The 18,986-nt window shown below is 32.9% G+C and overlaps 1 protein-coding gene across 2 annotated transcripts in view; it reads right to left on the reverse strand.

Moving 5' to 3' along the window:
* Positions 1-1,468: 1,468 nt before the first annotated feature.
* The window catches only part of LOC111708030 (TBC1 domain family member 12), an 18,250-nt gene continuing 732 nt past the window's right edge, over positions 1,469-18,986 (reverse strand). The window contains exons 3-18 of one of the 2 annotated variants that reach the window (XR_002766575.1): positions 18,746-18,968; positions 18,102-18,193; positions 17,879-18,013; positions 17,185-17,280; positions 16,423-16,578; positions 14,788-14,924; positions 12,021-12,144; positions 10,680-10,880; positions 10,001-10,078; positions 8,627-8,749; positions 7,839-7,892; positions 7,062-7,165; positions 5,758-5,833; positions 2,495-2,593; positions 1,953-2,213; positions 1,469-1,501 (exon numbers count right to left, since the gene is read on the reverse strand). Coding sequence is in view for 1 of the 2 variants with exons in the window: in XM_023481273.1 (XP_023337041.1) it covers positions 2,157-2,213; positions 2,495-2,593; positions 5,758-5,833; positions 7,062-7,165; positions 7,839-7,892; positions 8,627-8,749; positions 10,001-10,078; positions 10,680-10,880; positions 12,021-12,144; positions 14,788-14,924; positions 16,423-16,578; positions 17,185-17,280; positions 17,879-18,013; positions 18,102-18,193; positions 18,746-18,968 (1,755 nt within the window). In the remaining variant the exon portion in view is untranslated. Of the gene's footprint in view, positions 1,502-1,932; positions 2,214-2,494; positions 2,594-5,757; positions 5,834-7,061; positions 7,166-7,838; positions 7,893-8,626; positions 8,750-10,000; positions 10,079-10,679; positions 10,881-12,020; positions 12,145-14,787; positions 14,925-16,422; positions 16,579-17,184; positions 17,281-17,878; positions 18,014-18,101; positions 18,194-18,745; positions 18,969-18,986 lie in introns of those variants that run through there. The other variant, XM_023481273.1, reaches the window with a different exon arrangement.

Below are 18,986 nucleotides of genomic sequence, written 5' to 3' on the forward strand. Positions count from 1 at the left end.
TCACATTTTGTTTGTTTATGTTTTGACTGCATACGGTTGTACTTAGTAAAACAAGAAAATTGCAGTACACTAACAGTGTAAACTTGTCCGTCATCACTGTTCATCTTGCGGAGACATTATAGACACATCTTTACAACCATTTACCGTTTTCATAAAATAAACTCTAGCAGATATAATAGTATTATGGCTTTTGAAATTAGGTATTACAATGCTAATTCATAGCAAAGACGATATCCAATTCGTCACTGAATTCCCATGTTTTTGGGACACCCTGTATATTTGGTCAAACTAAGTCACACTTAAATTATTTTGTGGATTGGAAATATTTCTTCATTTATCTTTTAAATTATAGAGACCATGATTAATTTGTTACAATTATTAATTAAAATATGCTCTAACATAATTAAGTTTGTTGCCAAGAGCTGGGAACTTTTGAATGGTGGATATCGGGATTAATGCTTGATCCACTCTTTTCTCTCTCTTGTTCTATTGTTATTAATCTCCAGATTAATGAACCGATGATCAGGATTTAGGATATCCCATTCTAAAGTTATCAGCTCTGAATAGATAACAAGGATTTAATTCACGTTTCGTTGTTTTAAGTTTAAATTAAGTTTTATCGTTTTTTATCTTAATTTCTCTTTTACACCATTGAAAGGACTGAAGAGGTCATTTTATTTAACATTTGGTGACACATACCTCAGTATGAGATTTTCCAGCTGAAAATTGATTATTTTCCGTCGGGGTTTCCTAATTCAAATTTCATGAAGACTATATCTTCCGCATTGAAGATTTTTATAGATTAAATCTAAAGTTCTTTTATTTCAGGGTGGGGAAAAAACTGGGTTTTTAAAATAAAACCAGTCCTGGGTTTTCAATTTGAAAGTAGTTGAACCATACAAAAGTTATACAATTTCATAATAATATGACTATTTAAGCAATTAATAATATTGTTGTGATAATATGCAATAATCTTATTTAATTACTCTTCAAATAAAATGATATCTCTTCTCTTCGGCCTTCTGAATAGGTGGAATCTTTCAATTTTTTTATATTTTAGTTTGAAGAATTTCAGACAACTTTTTTTTAGTTGGATAAATATTTCTGATTGGGAGTGGGGTTACTCAGAAGACCACTGTTAAATACCGAAAAACTTTAGCTCGAATGAATTTTTTATCCTTATCCTATAGCAACATATTTTAAAAACTCTTAAGAAAAGAATAAATGTGTCAGTTTTAGTTCTGTAAACTCCCCAAAAATCAATACTGTTGATAATAGTCCTTTTTTTTGAAGAGTTTATCACTTATGAGTGAATAAGGCAAGAACTTGAATAATTCTAAAAAACGAATAAAACCCAAAAAAGTCCACCTTCAGGTGGGGTTTGTTGGTTTTTTGGGGTTTTTCATGCCAACACTGCTTTATTTAAAATTCTAACTAATAGTATGTTTAAAATATCAAGTAAACTTTATTGATCATTATATGAAAATATAATCTTTATATTCTTAAAATATTATTATAAAATTCATAGAAAAAAATATAGATTTAAATGCACTAATTACAAGATTTTCAGAAGTCTATTGCAGGAAATAAAAAAAAGTAGGATGAAAATGATAACCTTTAATTTGTCTTTAGAGACAATTTTCAAGATCTAATATATTTTGTCCCCAAAAGGCTGAACAAATAAGTCCAGAAAAATATAAATATAAAATGTAAATATATATATATATATTATTTGTATATGAGAAATATGTTAAGGAAATATAACCATAATAATTGTAAAAAATGTATATTTTAAATATCTAATTGAAAAAAATAAATTGTTTAAATTTTCCATGTTGAATCGGATCTTTTTTGCTTTTGTCAAAATAATTTAATTATAATTTAGTACTTTTTAAATTTTTAGAGCATTAAATGTTATTAAGTTTATCTTTCTATAATTTGTAGAATAATACTTTTAGATCAGATCTAGTATTTTTAAATCATTTTCTGTCAATCATAATTATTGATCACATTATTGCAATTGATTAATCAATCCCTTATCACAGAAGATAATTCCTTATCCGGTCTAAATAATCCATATCCGGTCAGATCTGCCAAGTGTTTTAGATCAGAATCCTTGCCGGCGGCTGATATAATCCATATCCGGTTTAATAAATCTATATCCGGGAGAAAACGGACGGAAAGGTTTTATTTCTAGGTTGAAGATTCAGTTCCTGAAAAAAAAGAATTGATGAAATTTCTGACAAACAGTTTAACCCTATTCCTGCTGGGGGGGGGGGTCAATTTGACCCCCCCCTGTAGTTTTTTTTACATAACTCAAAAAGTATTGGTCTGAGGCTGTTGAAATTTTCTGACTTTTCTTACATACCCAAAGCCTTCCCTTTAGGCCTAAAACCGGGCTTTAATACTAACTGCCTGAGTCCTCNAGAGTATCTGGAAGTATGTATACTACCTGTATATTATTAATAAGAGTATCTGGAAGTATGTATACTACCTGTATATTATTAATAAGAGTATCTGGAGAAAGTGTATCTGGAAGCTTTGAAAGAAACTGAGCTATCACAGTGAAATCATTCTCTGCCAGTATACGATCCTAAACATTAACTAAATGTAAAACAATTGCTCTCAGATTTGTGCATCAATTTTTAACAATCTTATTGTATCACGTAGTCCAGACTCTACTAACACCTGGCAAAGAGAATCTCAGAAATAAGAAGACGACATTTTAAACAAAGTAAAGAGAAATGTCGTCTTCTAATTTAGATTGCCGAATGTGTTTGTTAAGTCTGGATGACATGTCTGACGAGGAAATTTTCAAAATTTAATACTTTTTGATGTAGGAAAACAACTTTATTTTCCTTATTGTTAATTAGATAAGGGTTTTAAGGCTATCGATGCTTGCCGACATCCAACTCCAAAATGAGATCACTTGAAATTGTGGAGTCAGTCTCTTTAATATGTTCATGAAAGGAACTGGACCAACTGGAAACTTTAGTGAACAAATATTTTCTTAAATCTTTTTTTTTTACAAATATTAACTTTCTTTAATTCCCTGTATTCCAGTTAGGCATTAGCTAATAGCACATCTCTTTTTCCTAAGAAAAAAAAAACCAAAAGGGAAAGATGACAATGGTCTTGATAATATGAATGATATCTATAAAATAAAGCTTTCAGCTCATATATGTGTATAAAAATATATTTTTTTTATATATATGTAAGCTATAGCTGACCAAACGGCTAGAACAAAATGCTGAAATTTTATTATGAGACTTATGGGTACCCTGGAAGAAACATACAATAAAATAATTCCATTTTTCCCTACATTCAATTTCTTTTTTGAAGTTCGATTTTTAAAAAATTCACGGGCAACGTCGGGCACTTCAGCTAGTAATTAATATTACTGTTACTGAGTGAAGTAAATTTAATTGAAAAACTCTCCCCGAGCCCGCATCCGCTTAAAAAGTTATTTTAATTCAAGACAAATTATTCTAAATTTTGTCTTTTGCTGTATTTGATCATTTTTAATTTTTCTACAGTTTTGAAAACTGGGAATGATAATGTTAATGTGAGACTAGAGATAAACAAATTCAAGAGGAATTTAAAAATAAAAGTATTTAAAACAAAAATAAAAAAAATAATGTTTTCAATTAGTAATTTTAGGAACACAACCTTTTGATTATCAAAAAAAAAACGTTAAAATATTTAAGAGAAATTCAAAAATAACAGTATTTAATATCTAAAAACATTTATAAAAAAACTACTCTATTTCTTTAAGTACTTTTAGGAATACAATATTTTAATTGTCATTTATTCTGCGCAATAATTACTACGTAAAACAAGCTTTTATAGCGTTGAATAAATATTAGAAGAAAACGCCTACTTGAATAATTCAAGAAGAAAACGCCTACATGAATAATTTAAGAAGAAAACGCATACTTGAATAATTTAAGAAGAAATCGCCTACTTGAATAATTTAAGAAGAAAACGCCTATTTGAATAATATAGGAAGAAAACGCCTACTCGAATAATTTAAGAAGAAAACGCCTACTTGAATAATTTAAGAAGAAAACGCCTACTTGAATAATTTAAGAAGAATACGCTACTTTAATAATATAAGAAGAATACGCCTACTTAAATAATATAAGAAGAATACGCCAATCTGAATTGTTTTAGAAGAATACGCCTACTTTCATAATATAAAAAGAACCTTTTTAATAATTGAAGAAGAATATGCCTACTTTAATAATATAAGAAGACCCTATTTTAATAATTTAAAAAGAATACGCCTATTTTAATAATAAAAGAAGAATACTCATATTTTAATTATTTTAGAAGAATACGCCTACTTTAATAATATAAGAAGAATACGCATATTTTTATCATTTTAGAAGAATACGCCTACTTTCATAACTTAAGAAAACTACGCATACTTCAATAATTTAAACATTTCGAATGGATTATCCGTTTGATTCACCCAATGACAAAATTTATATTAATCTGGTAATATTAATGATAATAAAAACAATAGTGAAGCTTCCATTTGCCAATAAGTTGCTGTTATTTTTTATTAAATACTATATCTCCCCTTTGTAGCCACTGTAGTCCATTTTCAATGACTAATATTATAATGTATCACCTTAAATAGTTTTTCGTTATTCTCTGAGTAGTCCCATAAGATAATTATTAGTCCTAAGTCCCCATATTCCCCCCTGCCCCTAATGTGCATGTTGCCACTTGGTCCCCTTCCAAAGGGTTGCAAGAATATTTTTCCCTTCGCCTGTATCGCATCTGTATATATTTACAATTAACTGGTAGAGGGAGGGAAGAGGGTGACTATATATTTAAAGTTGTAATCTCTGTTTGTCTGTTTGTTTGTTTTTCCGTTTACAACTTAGGAACCCCTGGACCGATTTTCCTCAAATTTTAATTGGGGAACTTGAATGGCCCACGGGAATGTTCTTAGCTTGGTTTTAAGATTTAAGTTGAGTGGGTCGACTCAGTTAAAATCCCGGTAAAATCGATAAAGTGCGGGTAAACGGCGGAAGTAACTTGAAGTAACCTTGGCAGCACTGGGTTTCCAAGGTAGTTATGAAATGAACTCAAAGATATATGAAACTACGCAGATTTGACAGGAAATGCGTCATAGGATGTCATGCTACTGTGTACATTGTGTACAACAAGTTAATGTTCTAAAAAACTCATAGATATATGAAACTACGCAGATTTGACAGGAAATACGTCATAGGATGTCATGCTACTGTGTACATTGTGTACATAGGATGTCATGCTACTGTGTACATTGTGTACATTGTGTACATAGGATGTCATGCTACTGTGTACATTGTGTACAACAAGTTAGATGCACTAAAAAACCTCCAAAGCTTTAGCTACAAAAAAGTGTACTGCAGTTACTGGAAAAAATGTAAATATATTCAGTGCTATTCAGTCAAAGTTTACAGATGTATAATGAAGACACTTAGATTTAGAAAAATGCTTCGACTCGAAAAAATTTGACATAAAGTTTTGTTGTATTTTGAAGCTTTTGTAACGATACTTATTGCGCAGAAAAAAAAATTATAATTTTTTCCCGAAAGAACTAATGGGATTGGTTAGTGTTTAATGTTTTGTGATTTAAATATGGTTATACTCTTTCTGAACAAACAAAAGATATTGTGATATGTTTGGTGTATATTCAGTAGTACTTTACAATGTACATCGTTGTGTACAATGTACACTTTGCAGTACACCTGACTATACCTGGAATGTGTAGAGAATTCCAAGTGCTGCTTTAAAAATGAAATCTTGACCATCTCGGAACATTAAATCCCAAATCCTAAAAGAAATAAAATTGCAAGATTAAAAACTTTGTACTTTCCAGTTTCTGTTAAGAACTTTGAATTGAGAACTTTGAAGAAATGTGTCTACGTCAGAAAACAAATATCACATTAAAATTTGATATTTACGCTAAACAAACATGTTTGTCTCAATTATTTTTTCGTATTTTGATTGGCATATAGATTCCAGATAGAAATAACAATAACATAGCAATCAGGTATTTTCAATTTATTTTGATGTTTTATTGATATGTTAAACAATAAATCAATAAATCAATAAATCAATAAATCAATAAATCAATATAGCGCCAATTTTCTGTATTTTATCGATTCAATTTAATAATTGTGTTCTTTTAGTTTAATTGTGTGGAATATATTAGTCTCTGCTTAAACTGCAATGTCTTCAAACTTGCTTGATAACGTATTTTATTCTAATTGTGTGGAATATATTAGTCTCTGCTTCAACTGCAATGTCTTTAAACTTGCTTACTAATGTATTTTATTCTAATTGTGTTCTTTTAGTTTAATTGTGTGGAATGTACTAGTCTCTGCTTCAACTCCAATGTCTTTAAACTTGCTTGCTAATGTATTTTATTCTAATTGTGTTCTTTTAGTTTAATTGTGTGGAATATACTAGTCTCTACGTCAACTCCAATGTCTTTAAACTTGCTTACTAATGTATTTTATTCTAATTGTGTTCTTTTAGTTTAATTGTGTGGAATATACTAGTCTCTACGTCAACTCCAATGTCTTTAAACTTGCTTACTAATGTATTTTATTCTGATTGAGTTCTTTTAGTTTAATTGTGTGCAATATATTACTGGTCTCTTCTTCTACTTTCTTCAGTGTTTCAAGTTATTTTGACTTTTAAAGTTTAAAATTTGTTCATCACAGTTTTATGAGTCCCACTGTACGATTAGTATAATGTGTGTCGACTGTTGTAATATTTTCTTTATTTTTGAATTTGAAGCATTTTGTTTGATCTTATTTATCTCTACCTGAAGTGCCCGGCGTTACCCGTAAATTTGAATAAAATTAAGTTTTAAAAATCAAACTCTTATTTCTTTTAGCCTATGTTACCCTCGGGATACCCTAAGGTTCATACAAAAAAAGTCAGCCAATTTGGTCTCGCCGTTTCGCCAGCTTTGGCTAACATATAAATAAATTTACATTAACGAGAGAAATTCTTTATTATATAGATTAAACTTTAAAAATTATTTTCGCTACCTGCATGCAAGATCTAACGGGGCTGACCGTCCATAGAGGGTCATAATCCAGTCTAACAGGTACATGTCAGGTTGTAATCCCACCTTCTCTAGGTGCTCTGATACCTTTACATTAGCATTTATCTATCTATATTCTTTACTTGTCCGTATAGTTTTTTGTTTGAAACCCATTAAAGTCAAAACGGCTGAACCGATCGTGCCCAAATTTAATTGTGGACCTTACATATCTTCAAGGAAGATTTCAGAATTACAAAAAATTAAATCGTAAAATTTTGAGAATTCACAAAAAAGTTGCAATTCCGCAAATTTTCTTATAATTTTTTTTTATCGCAGAGAAAATGCTAAAAAATTGGGCAACTAAAGAATTCAGCTGGTCTAATAAAACCTGGCGGCCAGTCATGAAAATATTTTTTAAATGTATAATATTTATAAGAGTAATTTTTATTCCGGCCGCTACTCGTAATTTGGCGCTAACAGTCCGAATGTGACAAACTTCTTTTGTTGGTCTATACCCTTAATAAAGTTCCTCATTCTGTCCGCAGTAATTAGAAGTCAATAAGGGACTGATAAACATAACTAAAATACAACAAAGAAGCAGTAAGCAAAGAGTTCATCTTATTTTCAATCAAACTATATTGGTAGACCTGACCCCTTACACCATTTTAAGGATCATTTCATTGGAAAGGTAGTTTCAAATAAGTCTTTATTTATAGAGTGTCAATCAATCAATCAATTTATCAATCAATCAATCTAATCCCATCATATATGAATTACTGACCTCTGGAAGATGATTACTGAGAAGCTGAGAAAAACTAGAATAATATCCTTCCATCTAAACAAATAATAAAACTATAACATATTTCAAAATATTTAATTGAATCATAATTACAAAGCAGAAGGTGTCGCAAATTAAAATAAAGGTTGAAAATATGATAATAAAAAGTTATTCGCTAAAAAACATTCATAATTTGTTGAAAAAAAATGATTCTCTGAAAAAATTTAGAACTAGATAGACTGTTTATTTACCAATAAACAAGTTCTTGATTTTTCATTGGTTGGTCAATCCAATAATAAACTTAGTTCTTGCTTTACAATTGGTTGGTCATGCTTTACCATCGATCAAAAAACAAACAAGTTCTATCCTTACGATTGGTTTGTCAACTAAATAAAATAACAGGTTTTTGTCTTAATAATGATAGGAAAATTTACTAAAAATCAAGTTGATCAATTTAATAAAAAAAGTTCTTGGCTTACCATTGGTTGGTCAATTTACTAAAAACAAGTTATTGCCTTACCATTGATTGGTCAAATAAAGAAAACAAGTTCTTGCCTTACCATTGGTCGGTTAATTTACTAAAAAAACAAATTCTTACTTTACCGTTGATTGGACAAATTTATAAAAAACAAGTTCTTGGCCTACTATAGGTTGGCCAATCTACTAAAAAAATAACAGGTTCTTGCCTTCTCATAGGTTGGTCAGTTTACTAACAATCCAGTTCTTGGCTTTTATGGTTTGTTTCTTGGTTTGTTTATTGACTTGCCATTGGTTGTTGTTTTCTGGCTTACCATTGGTTGATCCATTGTGAAGAAAGAGGACAGGGGAGGTCGGTTTACGAGGTTAGCGAAGAGGATAAAAGCGTCCTCCTCCTCCAGGTTCAAGATCAGGATTGCCGCAATAAAAGACATTCCCTAAACATTTGCCTTTTACTATCTTGACTTTAAAAAGAGGGTCAAATTGAAGACGACAGTCGGCTCTTAACGAACACAATAATCATGTTTCTTCTGTAGGCGTTCGTAACTACAGTACCCAACATTTGAATTGGCCGGGGTCTCAAATAAATGATTGTAAAAAGATAAATTGTAATGATGCTTTTTTAAAATACATAAATACAACAGGAATAGTATCTACTCTAGCCAGTAGCCATCCCTCTATTTGTCCTAATATCCTCCAGGATCCTCCTAGGCATGCTCTAGGTCCTCTAGGCCAGGGTTATCAGGTCGGGTACCATCACCTGAATTTTGTTGGCAAATAAGCCAAACACTTCACACGTTTTACTCTCGAAGAATTAATTATTACCTGATAATAATGAAGTTGATTGTCAGGTTACAAAATTATTGGATTTGGTCAATCCTGCTCTGAATGACGGCTCTTCATTTATCTTTATTTATCCTCGTGTCTTTCTTAAAAACCAGCCATTGACTTAATCCTTTTTGATCTGGTTTTACTATAAAAAATATTATCAGAGAAGGTACAGAAAATTCAAAATACATTTCAGAAAGCTGTCAATCTTAGCTTTCGTCAGTCGTCAAAAACACTTTCAACTATGAGTGCAGTGGCGTCAAGAGACCATCATATACCGGCCAATTCAAATGTCGGCTGCTGTATCATATCTAATAACGTTTTAAAGTTTTTAATTCAAAAAAACTTCTTTTAGAAGGACAGTAAACCTGCATCGAAATTACTCTTAGTTAATTAAGAGACATCTCCGATTCACAAAGGTACTACTTAGACCTCAATCTTAGTAAAAAATCTTTTAAAGTGAGGAATTTTAACAATTTCCTTTATTGTCTTTGCAAAGAATAAATCAAGTCACTTTTAAAAAGAAACCACACTTGCAAATAATCAATTTTCATACTGTACAAATGTAAATAGGTCGGATTTGTTCAGCTTTACATAATGTACATTTTATACATCAATATTGAGTAAATATTAAAAAAACCGTCTCACTTTACCAGTTTCGACATTTTGTATATTTCATACATCAATATTGACTAAATATTAAAAAAAACCGTCTCACTTTACCAGTTTCGACATTTTGTACATTTCATACATCAATATTGAGTAAATATTAAAAAAACCCGACTCACTTTACCAGTTTCGACATTTTGTACATTTTATACATCAATATTGGTTACATATATACACCAGTTTAACTATACCTGTACATATCCTAGATCAGGCCTGTAGCAAACATAAGCTCCGAGTACATTGTGAAGTAAAGAATAGTAGGGACCACCCTAAACAAATATTAATTACAGAAGCCGGGATTTTTTAAAAAAAACCACCACCAACACAGTAGGACCGATCAATCTGTGGAATAGGTAGACTTCAGTTAAACTCAATTTATGATTTAAATAGTCAAAATAGTCAAACAAACATAAATAATAAATTATAGCGTAAAAAGATTCAATTCATTTAATAGAATTGATTCCACTGGGATTATTTGCTTCAAGGTTGTGTGATAGATACTCTGGATGCTCTCCAACGTAGGTAAAGACGACATTTATAGCGTTCTTTATATGACGTCACTGCTTATTTTAAAGAAAATTAAATTTTGCGGCTCACTAAGTATGAACAAACTAAAAATTGAATCCTTGAATTAGAATTGTATTTTTTTAGCTTCAAACTTGTTAGCACAATATATTTGCTAAATGTGGTGATTGTTATTATCAGTGACGTCATGTGAAGATTTAGAGTGTCCAATGCAAAAATACGACATTTACCTACACACAAATTAAAAAATCAAATTCACACAAGGTTGCTTAAGTGTGTTCTTATATTCTACATTTAAATGAGTCCCACTGTATATGAAAAAGGGTAGGATCAAATAAATATTACCTTTTGAAAAATGCAAAGTTGTGGAAAAGTTCTAGAAACATCCATAGATATGAGCTCCAGGGTTTCCTCACGACAAGGGGAGCTGGGCCAGGGTTTCCGTGATGGTGATTCCTCTGCCCGCCCCCCCTGCTTCTCCCAAAACTGTATTTGATCCCGAGCACGAGTAACAAGAATAGAGTAGAGCTGGGGAGTCAGGTTCAGCTAAAATAAATAAATGTTTATATTTGAAGAATCATCCTCCCCCCTCCAAATAAATAAATATTCAAGATTTCAGGGGAAATTAAATTAAAAAAATAAACTCCTCAAAAGTTTTTTTTTTAACAAAAAAAAGGTCAATTATTATTTATTCCCAAAAAAATGAACTCCAAATTTTCTTTAATACACTGCCATTCAATATTGTCGATGTAAAAAACAATAACATTAAAAATGTTCATCTCTTTGGACCCCCCCCCCCCCCGTGGGGTATTTTAGGGTTTCGGGAGGGGCATTGGAACTGGTTTTTGTCAAAATCTTAATTTTTAAATGCATACGCCTTGTGTTTAATAATAAAAATGGACAATTTAACTCAATCTTTTTACTCACAAACATTGTACCAATTGTACCTTGATTTGATATGATGATTTCAATTTACAATTACCTTTCCCGAGGTGGAATTTAAAGAATTTCAGCCGCCGTTTAAATCTGCCGAAACCCGGTTTAAATTAAGCGCCGGCTAAAATCTTTAAAAATTTGATACAATTTTAAGTGAAACTAACTTCATTTTGACGAGATTTTTTTTTTATTTTCATGAAAAATTTGCTGAAATGAGTGAAAATTTAAAAAAAACGGTGTATTTTCCAGGATAAAAATCCGTACAATCCGTACAATTTGAAAACAAATCCGTACAATCCGTACAATCCGTACAATCCGTACAATTTTAGGGTTTAAAAAAAATCAATCCGTACAATCCGTACAATCCGTACATTTTGGCCACCCTGCAATTTTAAGTGGAACCAACAATATTTAAGCCGCGGCTTAAATTTAAACCGCCGCTCTAATTCTTTAAATTCGGCCACCGTTCATATATATTTATTCATGAATGGTCAATGGATCCTGTAAATCTGCAATATTGCGTACACTTTAGAGGTCATAGTGTACAAAGGATACACTAGAAATATTAAGATTAGAAAAAGCGTATAAATATCAACAGTTTAAATTACAACGGATTAAAGAGGATTGGGGGCCAAAGTATTTGTATTTTCTCAGATTCGGGTTTAAAATACCCATTTTAAGGGTTTTCACGGAAATGACCGTTGTCCCCCCCCCCTTACAAACCGTCAAGTGCCGGGCCTGGATTTATACCTGATTGTCTAGAGCCAGTTTCCAAACTCTTCCCCTGACCGGGGGCGGTAACCCCTTCCACCAAAGGTTTTGGGTTCGCTTACTCTGCCAGCTTGTGCTCCAGTTGGGTAGAATCTGGGTTGTCCTAAACATATAAAATTAATCTAAGGATTAAAAGAAAATAAAATAAAAATAAACTAAGAAATTCTCAGCTGATTTTGACCAACAAGCCGGTTTATGTGTATCTAACCGGTCACAAAAATCCAGATAACATGAATTAGATTTTTAGAAACATTGTCAAAAGTATTTTTATAAACCATTCCCGTCTCGTTTAAATATATTATAAAAAAACAAATTCATTAACAATTTGAAACTAATGACGTGAATTACAGATTAAATCTTATCTTTCAATGAATAATTGCCTTAAAACTGTAAAATACAAAATTAAATAATGTATTAATTAATGACCAGATGCAAAACCCCTCAACCCTTTGTCTGACTCTAAGTGATTAGAGAACCTGGAGAATAGGATCAGTACACTCCAGGATCTTATACAGGATAGACGTTTGAGCTTTAGCTCCGTTGGTACCACTTAAGGCCTGGGGACTTGTACTTCATTGACAGCTCTCAGGATGATATAACTTTCATATGCCTACTCGAGTACCAAGGAGGACACCAGCCTCCCTTTCCCCCTCAATATCCCTGAGGATACATCTTCAGATTCATCAGCATCCCCAAAGGACCTCTCTCCATTAGTTTCTAGCACGGCGGAGATTGTAAAAGCCCCGGCTAGTCCAACTACAGATAAAAGGGGACTAGATGAAACTCTAGGTCATCGAGATGGTTCATGTAATAGGAACACTCGAGATATAGAACAGCTAGTACTTCTAAGACGCAAAGAAGATCCATCTTCTGTAAGTGGGGACATTACTCAAGATATGGAGCAGTCAGAATACCAGTACAGACCAATGCCTCTAGGTGAGGAAGAGATCATGAGGATCTACAAGGACGGGAGCTATTATCCTCTGGACATGATTGAGAAACCAGGAGGTCTACATTTAGAAGGATCTAGTATCAGAGACGGAAGAAGCTACTCTCTGCAAGCAACTCCCCATTACCCATTTGTGGAAGCTTACTCAGATTCAGAGTTGGAAGAACTCCTAAGAGATACTCCTGAACCTGGAACTACTTCAGCTCCTATCCCGGACCCAGAGTTCTCTTGAACTCCAGGAGCAGCTAGGATTTCAACAGAAGCAGTCAATGTATCAGCTGGTGATAAAAATAAATAAATAAATAAATAAATGAAAAAGATCGTGAAAGACCCCCCAATGTGGGATCCCTAGACCGTCTCCGGGAAGGGTCTCAGTCAGGTGCTGATTCCCCTGCCGATTCAATCTGGCACCCTAATCTCATTCCCCCTACTCTGAGGGAAATCAATTAGGGCAGGTACATATCAGACGCCGTCTAGCCATTCATCCTGATGGCGAAAGTGTACCCTGCAATCAAAAGTGAGGCGAGAAGCAGCAGCTACCTGGATATGGAAGCTTATGTGGACCAACTACGGTCCCTTGTGGAAAGCCTGCTTCCCTGGTTAAAAGCTGATGTCTCCTCTTCTGGCTCTTCAAATCCCAGGACTCCTAGTCCAGATATCGCACTAGAGGATATATTGGAGTTTGAGGCAGCTGCTCAGAGAAATCATACTCCAGAACCTTGTAATGAAGTGTTTAAGTTCAGAGTCCCTGAACCAGAGCAATTGAATGAATCTCAGGCAGCTACTCAGATAAGCCCAGACTAAGAGCATCAAAACGAGATATTTAAGTTCAGTTTTGAACCTAGAGGAGCTACTTGTAGGAATCCAGACCAAGAGCAGCTAAGCAGTTGTCTTGATACAAGGGAAGCTTTAAGGACTAATTTTCAGCATTATCTGAGGACTAGACGGAGGGCTACTGTACTTGAAAGATTAGTTGAAGACTACTCGGGGATTGAATTTAGGCCTAGTACAGGCCCATCAATAGCCCAGGAAGAATTGAATGTACTCAGGTCCATCCTGGATAGACAGAGAACTAGTAAACTCTCTTTAGCTGAACGATGGTTTTCTCAATCATCTGAAGGACCTTATTAAAACAGGATGATAACAATGATGACCATGATGATGACCATGATGATGACCATGATGATGACCATAAAAATAACCATGATGATAACAATGATGATAATGATAATAATAATGATGATTACAATGATGATAACAACGATGATAGCCATGATGTAGACAATGATGATGACCATGAGGATAACTATGGGGATAACAATAAGGATAAAAATGACGCTGACAAGGGCATTAACCACGATGATTACAATTAATAATAGAAGATACTTGTATACAGATATGATTGCTAACAGTTGAAAACATCTGAAGTAACCTTTAAAACCTGAATAAACGTACAGATGTATCTAATAAATATAAACTATTAAACTGATTATTCCCAATTGATTTATAATCCGAGAGACGTGGACAGAAAGGCTATTAAAGTGATTGCTATCAAAACAAGGGTACGGGGATCTTGATTTAAATATTTGCGTAAGCCCTACAACCATGGGTGCAATTGATGGATCTCGAAACTCCCTAGTATTTACTTCTGGCTTGTTATATCAATATTTACAACAATAAAAACCTACTAAAATTCATTGCCGAAGAAAATATCATTATTGGTGCTATCACAACGCAAACCCGTGTTGGTGGGGGGGGGGGAAATTTAGATTTAATACTTCCTGCACTATTTCTTACCATTGATTAACAGCTGATGAAAGATCGTCTTCCTGTCTTCTTTGTTCTGCATGCCTTCTCTGCTTCTCTACCTGCTCCACCTTCTCCTTCTTCTTGAAGGAGTTGACGAGGGCCTGCAGCTCCTGGGAGTGCTTCTCCTGCAGAAACAATCATAATATATATGTTGCTACAAGATAACAAAATTATAATAGAATAAATTAAAACAGGTACAGGCAATCTTAACCAAACTTTGAAAAAATACAGACTAACAGTTCAGGATATATTTTTCAATAAAAATATTATCGTCAACAGAGCCCGAGGTTTAAAACTTCGGCTCGAGCTGTAATTACTTAAACCCGACTTTATGGCCCAATCTTCGAACCGACTCTGACGACAGCTTGTGGCACGTGATTGACACCTGCGAGATCCTCGGCTCGACTTAAGGAGTTAGGCCCAGTAAAAATAAAACCGACCTTGGTTGGTTTTAGTGGAGAATAAGGCTCAATGTTGAGTCTTGTTTTCGTAAAAACCCGGAATGCGCCAATTACAATCATGAAAATCCGCCAAATACAGTATTAAACCGGTTTTTTGAACTCATCGTTGTTGAAAATGAGATCCAGCTTTACTCCCATAGCTGAGCCCGCGATTTAAAAGCTTCGGCTCGAGTCGTAATTCCTTAAACCCAACTTTAAGACCCAATCTTCGACCCAACTCTAACGACAGCTTGTGTCACGTGATTGACAGCTGCAAGATCTTCGGCTCGACTTAAGGAGTTAGGCCCAATGAAAATAAAACCGACCTTGATTGGTTTTAGTGGAGAATAAGGCTCAGTGTTGGGTCTTATTCTCATCAAAACCCGGAATGCGCCAATTCCAACTATGAAAATCCGCCAATTATAACATTAAACCGGTTTTATGAACTAAATTCTGTTGAAAAATAGATGCAACTTAAATCCAAAAGCCCGAGCCGTATATAAGGCTCAACAACAGCTTAGACCCGAGTCGTATTTTCTTGAACTTTTTAAATCGCCGGCTCTGAAGATATAAATATAGCTGAAGCTATAAATAAGGCCCAACGACAGCTTAGACCACAGCCGCATTTTCCTGAATTTTTTAAATCGCCGCCTCAGTTTAGTTAAAGCACAATCAAATCATTTATAGTTTTTATTATTGTTTTATTAATGCAAAAGATGAAATTTTCTTGATGGAATACTTTTAAGCAATGGATAAAATTATTCTATATTTCAAATCAAATTATGTAATGTTTTTGTGAAGTCACCATTTCACACTCCACAACGAAGTGGATTTAGTAAATCTAAATAAGCTAGAGGCTTTTTAGTTTGTCATGGATTGGTAATTTCTTTCTTCCTTAAAGGGACTGTGAACGTAGTTTTAAATAACCTTCACTTCCGATTCAAAACTGTTTGGCTGCTTATGTATGAACTAAGTATCCGTGTTTATAAAATAAAAGAATAATATTTTCATGTAGAAATCATCAAGCTGATGAAAACTACGTTAACTTCCACATTATTGATCAGATAAAGATTTCATTGGCACCGCTGTGAATCAGACATGTCCCTCTTTAACGCAGGGTCACATAAAATTACGCCTTTAAATCCTTTAAATCTAATTTAGATTGGTATTGATTTTTTTAAACCTTTTCTTGTGGTTGTTTAGCAGGGAGTCCAGGAGGTCTATCCTCCATGATGAGGCTTTGCGAGGACACCACGGAGGTTAAAGAGGCCACAGACTCCAAGCTGGAGGTCTCCCTGGACTCTGGCCTCCGCATCAACTTGACAACCTGCTGTCCAGACTAAACAAAGATTATTTATAATAATTTTATCAAACCATTGATCAATCAATCATTGATGTATTATACTATCAATTCGACTAATTATCAATTCAATATATCATATATTCAATCAAAGAATAATTCCTTGAATGAATATTTGAATTTATCTGAAATAAACTAAGACAATGTATAGCATTAGGAAATGCAATCTAAACATGACCCAATAGAAATAGATTTTGAAAAAGGCCCACCCCTTCCAATTAACAGTTTCAATCAACAACTTAATTTCAATCAATCTTTAATTCATTTAAATACTAATTTTATCGATCATTTCTACTATCACTCAATAAAAAGAATTCAATCAGTTATAAATTCAATAGTTCATTAATTCAATAATTCATTTATTTAATAAATAAGCAATTCAATCAATAATCAATTCAATAAAATACTAATTCCATAAAAGATTCATTCAATAAATCATCCTTTCAATCAATAATAATCATTCATTTAACAAATCATTGATTTAATACCATAAATTCAATCAATCATTAATTCTATAAATCTTTTATTCAATAAAGCATTAATTCTAGATCATTAATTCAATAAATCAAATCAATTGGTAAATACCTTGGAGAAAATCCTCCAGTTTGCTGATATTCCTTTACTAATGATCTCAGTCAACCCTTTCTTTTCAGGTTTGGAAGACGACGTAGATGATCCGATCTAGAACAGAAGAGAATATCAATTAAAGAGTCCCATTTAAACATTTTATTGAAAAACAATGATATAAGGATATCTTAATTTTTCTATCTGATAAAGGTTTAATTTTTTACTTTTTCTACTATGGCTCTGCTGCTATAAATCCGTAAGTCACGTTTATACAAAACCCACCATTTGAAATTTTAATCTATGAACGAGAATATATTCATATTTGCTGCTTGGCAGAAGGATGAAAGTTAGTTGATCTCTCTAAGTCTGAATTTCGGTAATTAAATCTTAAAATGAATTTACTTGATTTACCATATATTACTGAACCTAAACCCTGTTACATTGCCAAGAACCTGAATTCATCTAAGATCTAATTGAACCAGAATGTATCCGAGATATAAAGAACATGAATTTATTTAATAAACTGAATCAATAATTTCGTAATTTTCTTAAATACCTATTGACTGGATTCTTAAAACACTCCCCTTTATACCTGTGACTGCCTCTTTGTTTATCTAGACCGAATCCATAAAACGCCCTTTATACCTGTATCCCTAATTCCTTAATGTATGTAAATCTAATAAACTGAATCTCTGAATCCTGCCCTGTATACCTGAGACTGAATCCCAGAATCGGCCTGTGAAGATGCTTCTGATCTCTGCTCAATATTGCTGACACTACTGAACCCAGTGATGCTGGAGAGACTAGAGAGAGAGCAAGTATCATCTCTATCTGCTCGGACAGGTACCTGGAGCAATAAAAATTGTTTCTAATCTCAAAATGGTGTAAATCTGGTATAAATCTGGTCACTATCTGGTATAATTTGATTACAGTACCTGAACCATCCCGTATCTATGAAGAGTGGATCGGGGGGATTCAACTTCAGGAAGAGGATAATGTGAGATGGATCCATCCTCGTTTACAACCTCTGTACACACACACAGATAAACAAATATTTTCAAAATCGGACAAATTTGGAGTAATAAAAAATTATATATAAGAAACAAAAATTCTTTGTGTGAAATTGATCTAATTTAACAAGCTTGATTTCGACATCCGCTGTGACAACTTCAAAATTTCAGAATAATTAATTTTATTTATTTATTTATTGGCATGGGTTCCGACCAAGAGGAAGTAGATTAATTCAATTTAAAAACGAAGATACGGATTACTGTCTTTTCCCGGGATTCACAGCATTGAAGTTTTTATCTTGATTTTTTTTATCCTTTATCTCTGCATTTTGATGGTGTAAACACATAATATTTCAAACTTTATTTTTTAATCTATTTAAAGTTGTTTCTAAGACTGACTACAACATCTAGTTGAATTATAAAATGATTTAAAGAGTTTATTAAAAGCTGATATTAACAATATGAAAACTTCCTCGAAAAAAATGTCAAGAGAAAAAAATAAAAAGTGCGGAGCTTTTTAAACGGATTAAAATCAACTTAACTAAGTTTGATCTCTTTGATCTGGTTTCCTAAGGTTCTTGGAAGACTGAAAGCTTTTCTATGACCAAGGACGTATCTTGCTGGTTCTTCAGATTTTATATTTCCTTTAGCTAATCCGGAATCCACGATAGTTTCGGGATTCAATCCGGAATTTACCATTGTTTCAGGATCTAATCCCGATTTATCTAATATTTCGGGAGTTGACGTGATTACTACTGCATTATAATCTAATGCTTCTTTTGACTCAGAATCCTAAAAAAAAAAAAAAAA

This window comes from Eurytemora carolleeae, unplaced genomic scaffold (genome assembly GCF_000591075.1).
Source record: "Eurytemora carolleeae unplaced genomic scaffold, Eaff_2.0 scaffold5, whole genome shotgun sequence".
Lineage (NCBI taxonomy): Eukaryota > Metazoa > Arthropoda > Copepoda > Calanoida > Temoridae > Eurytemora > Eurytemora carolleeae.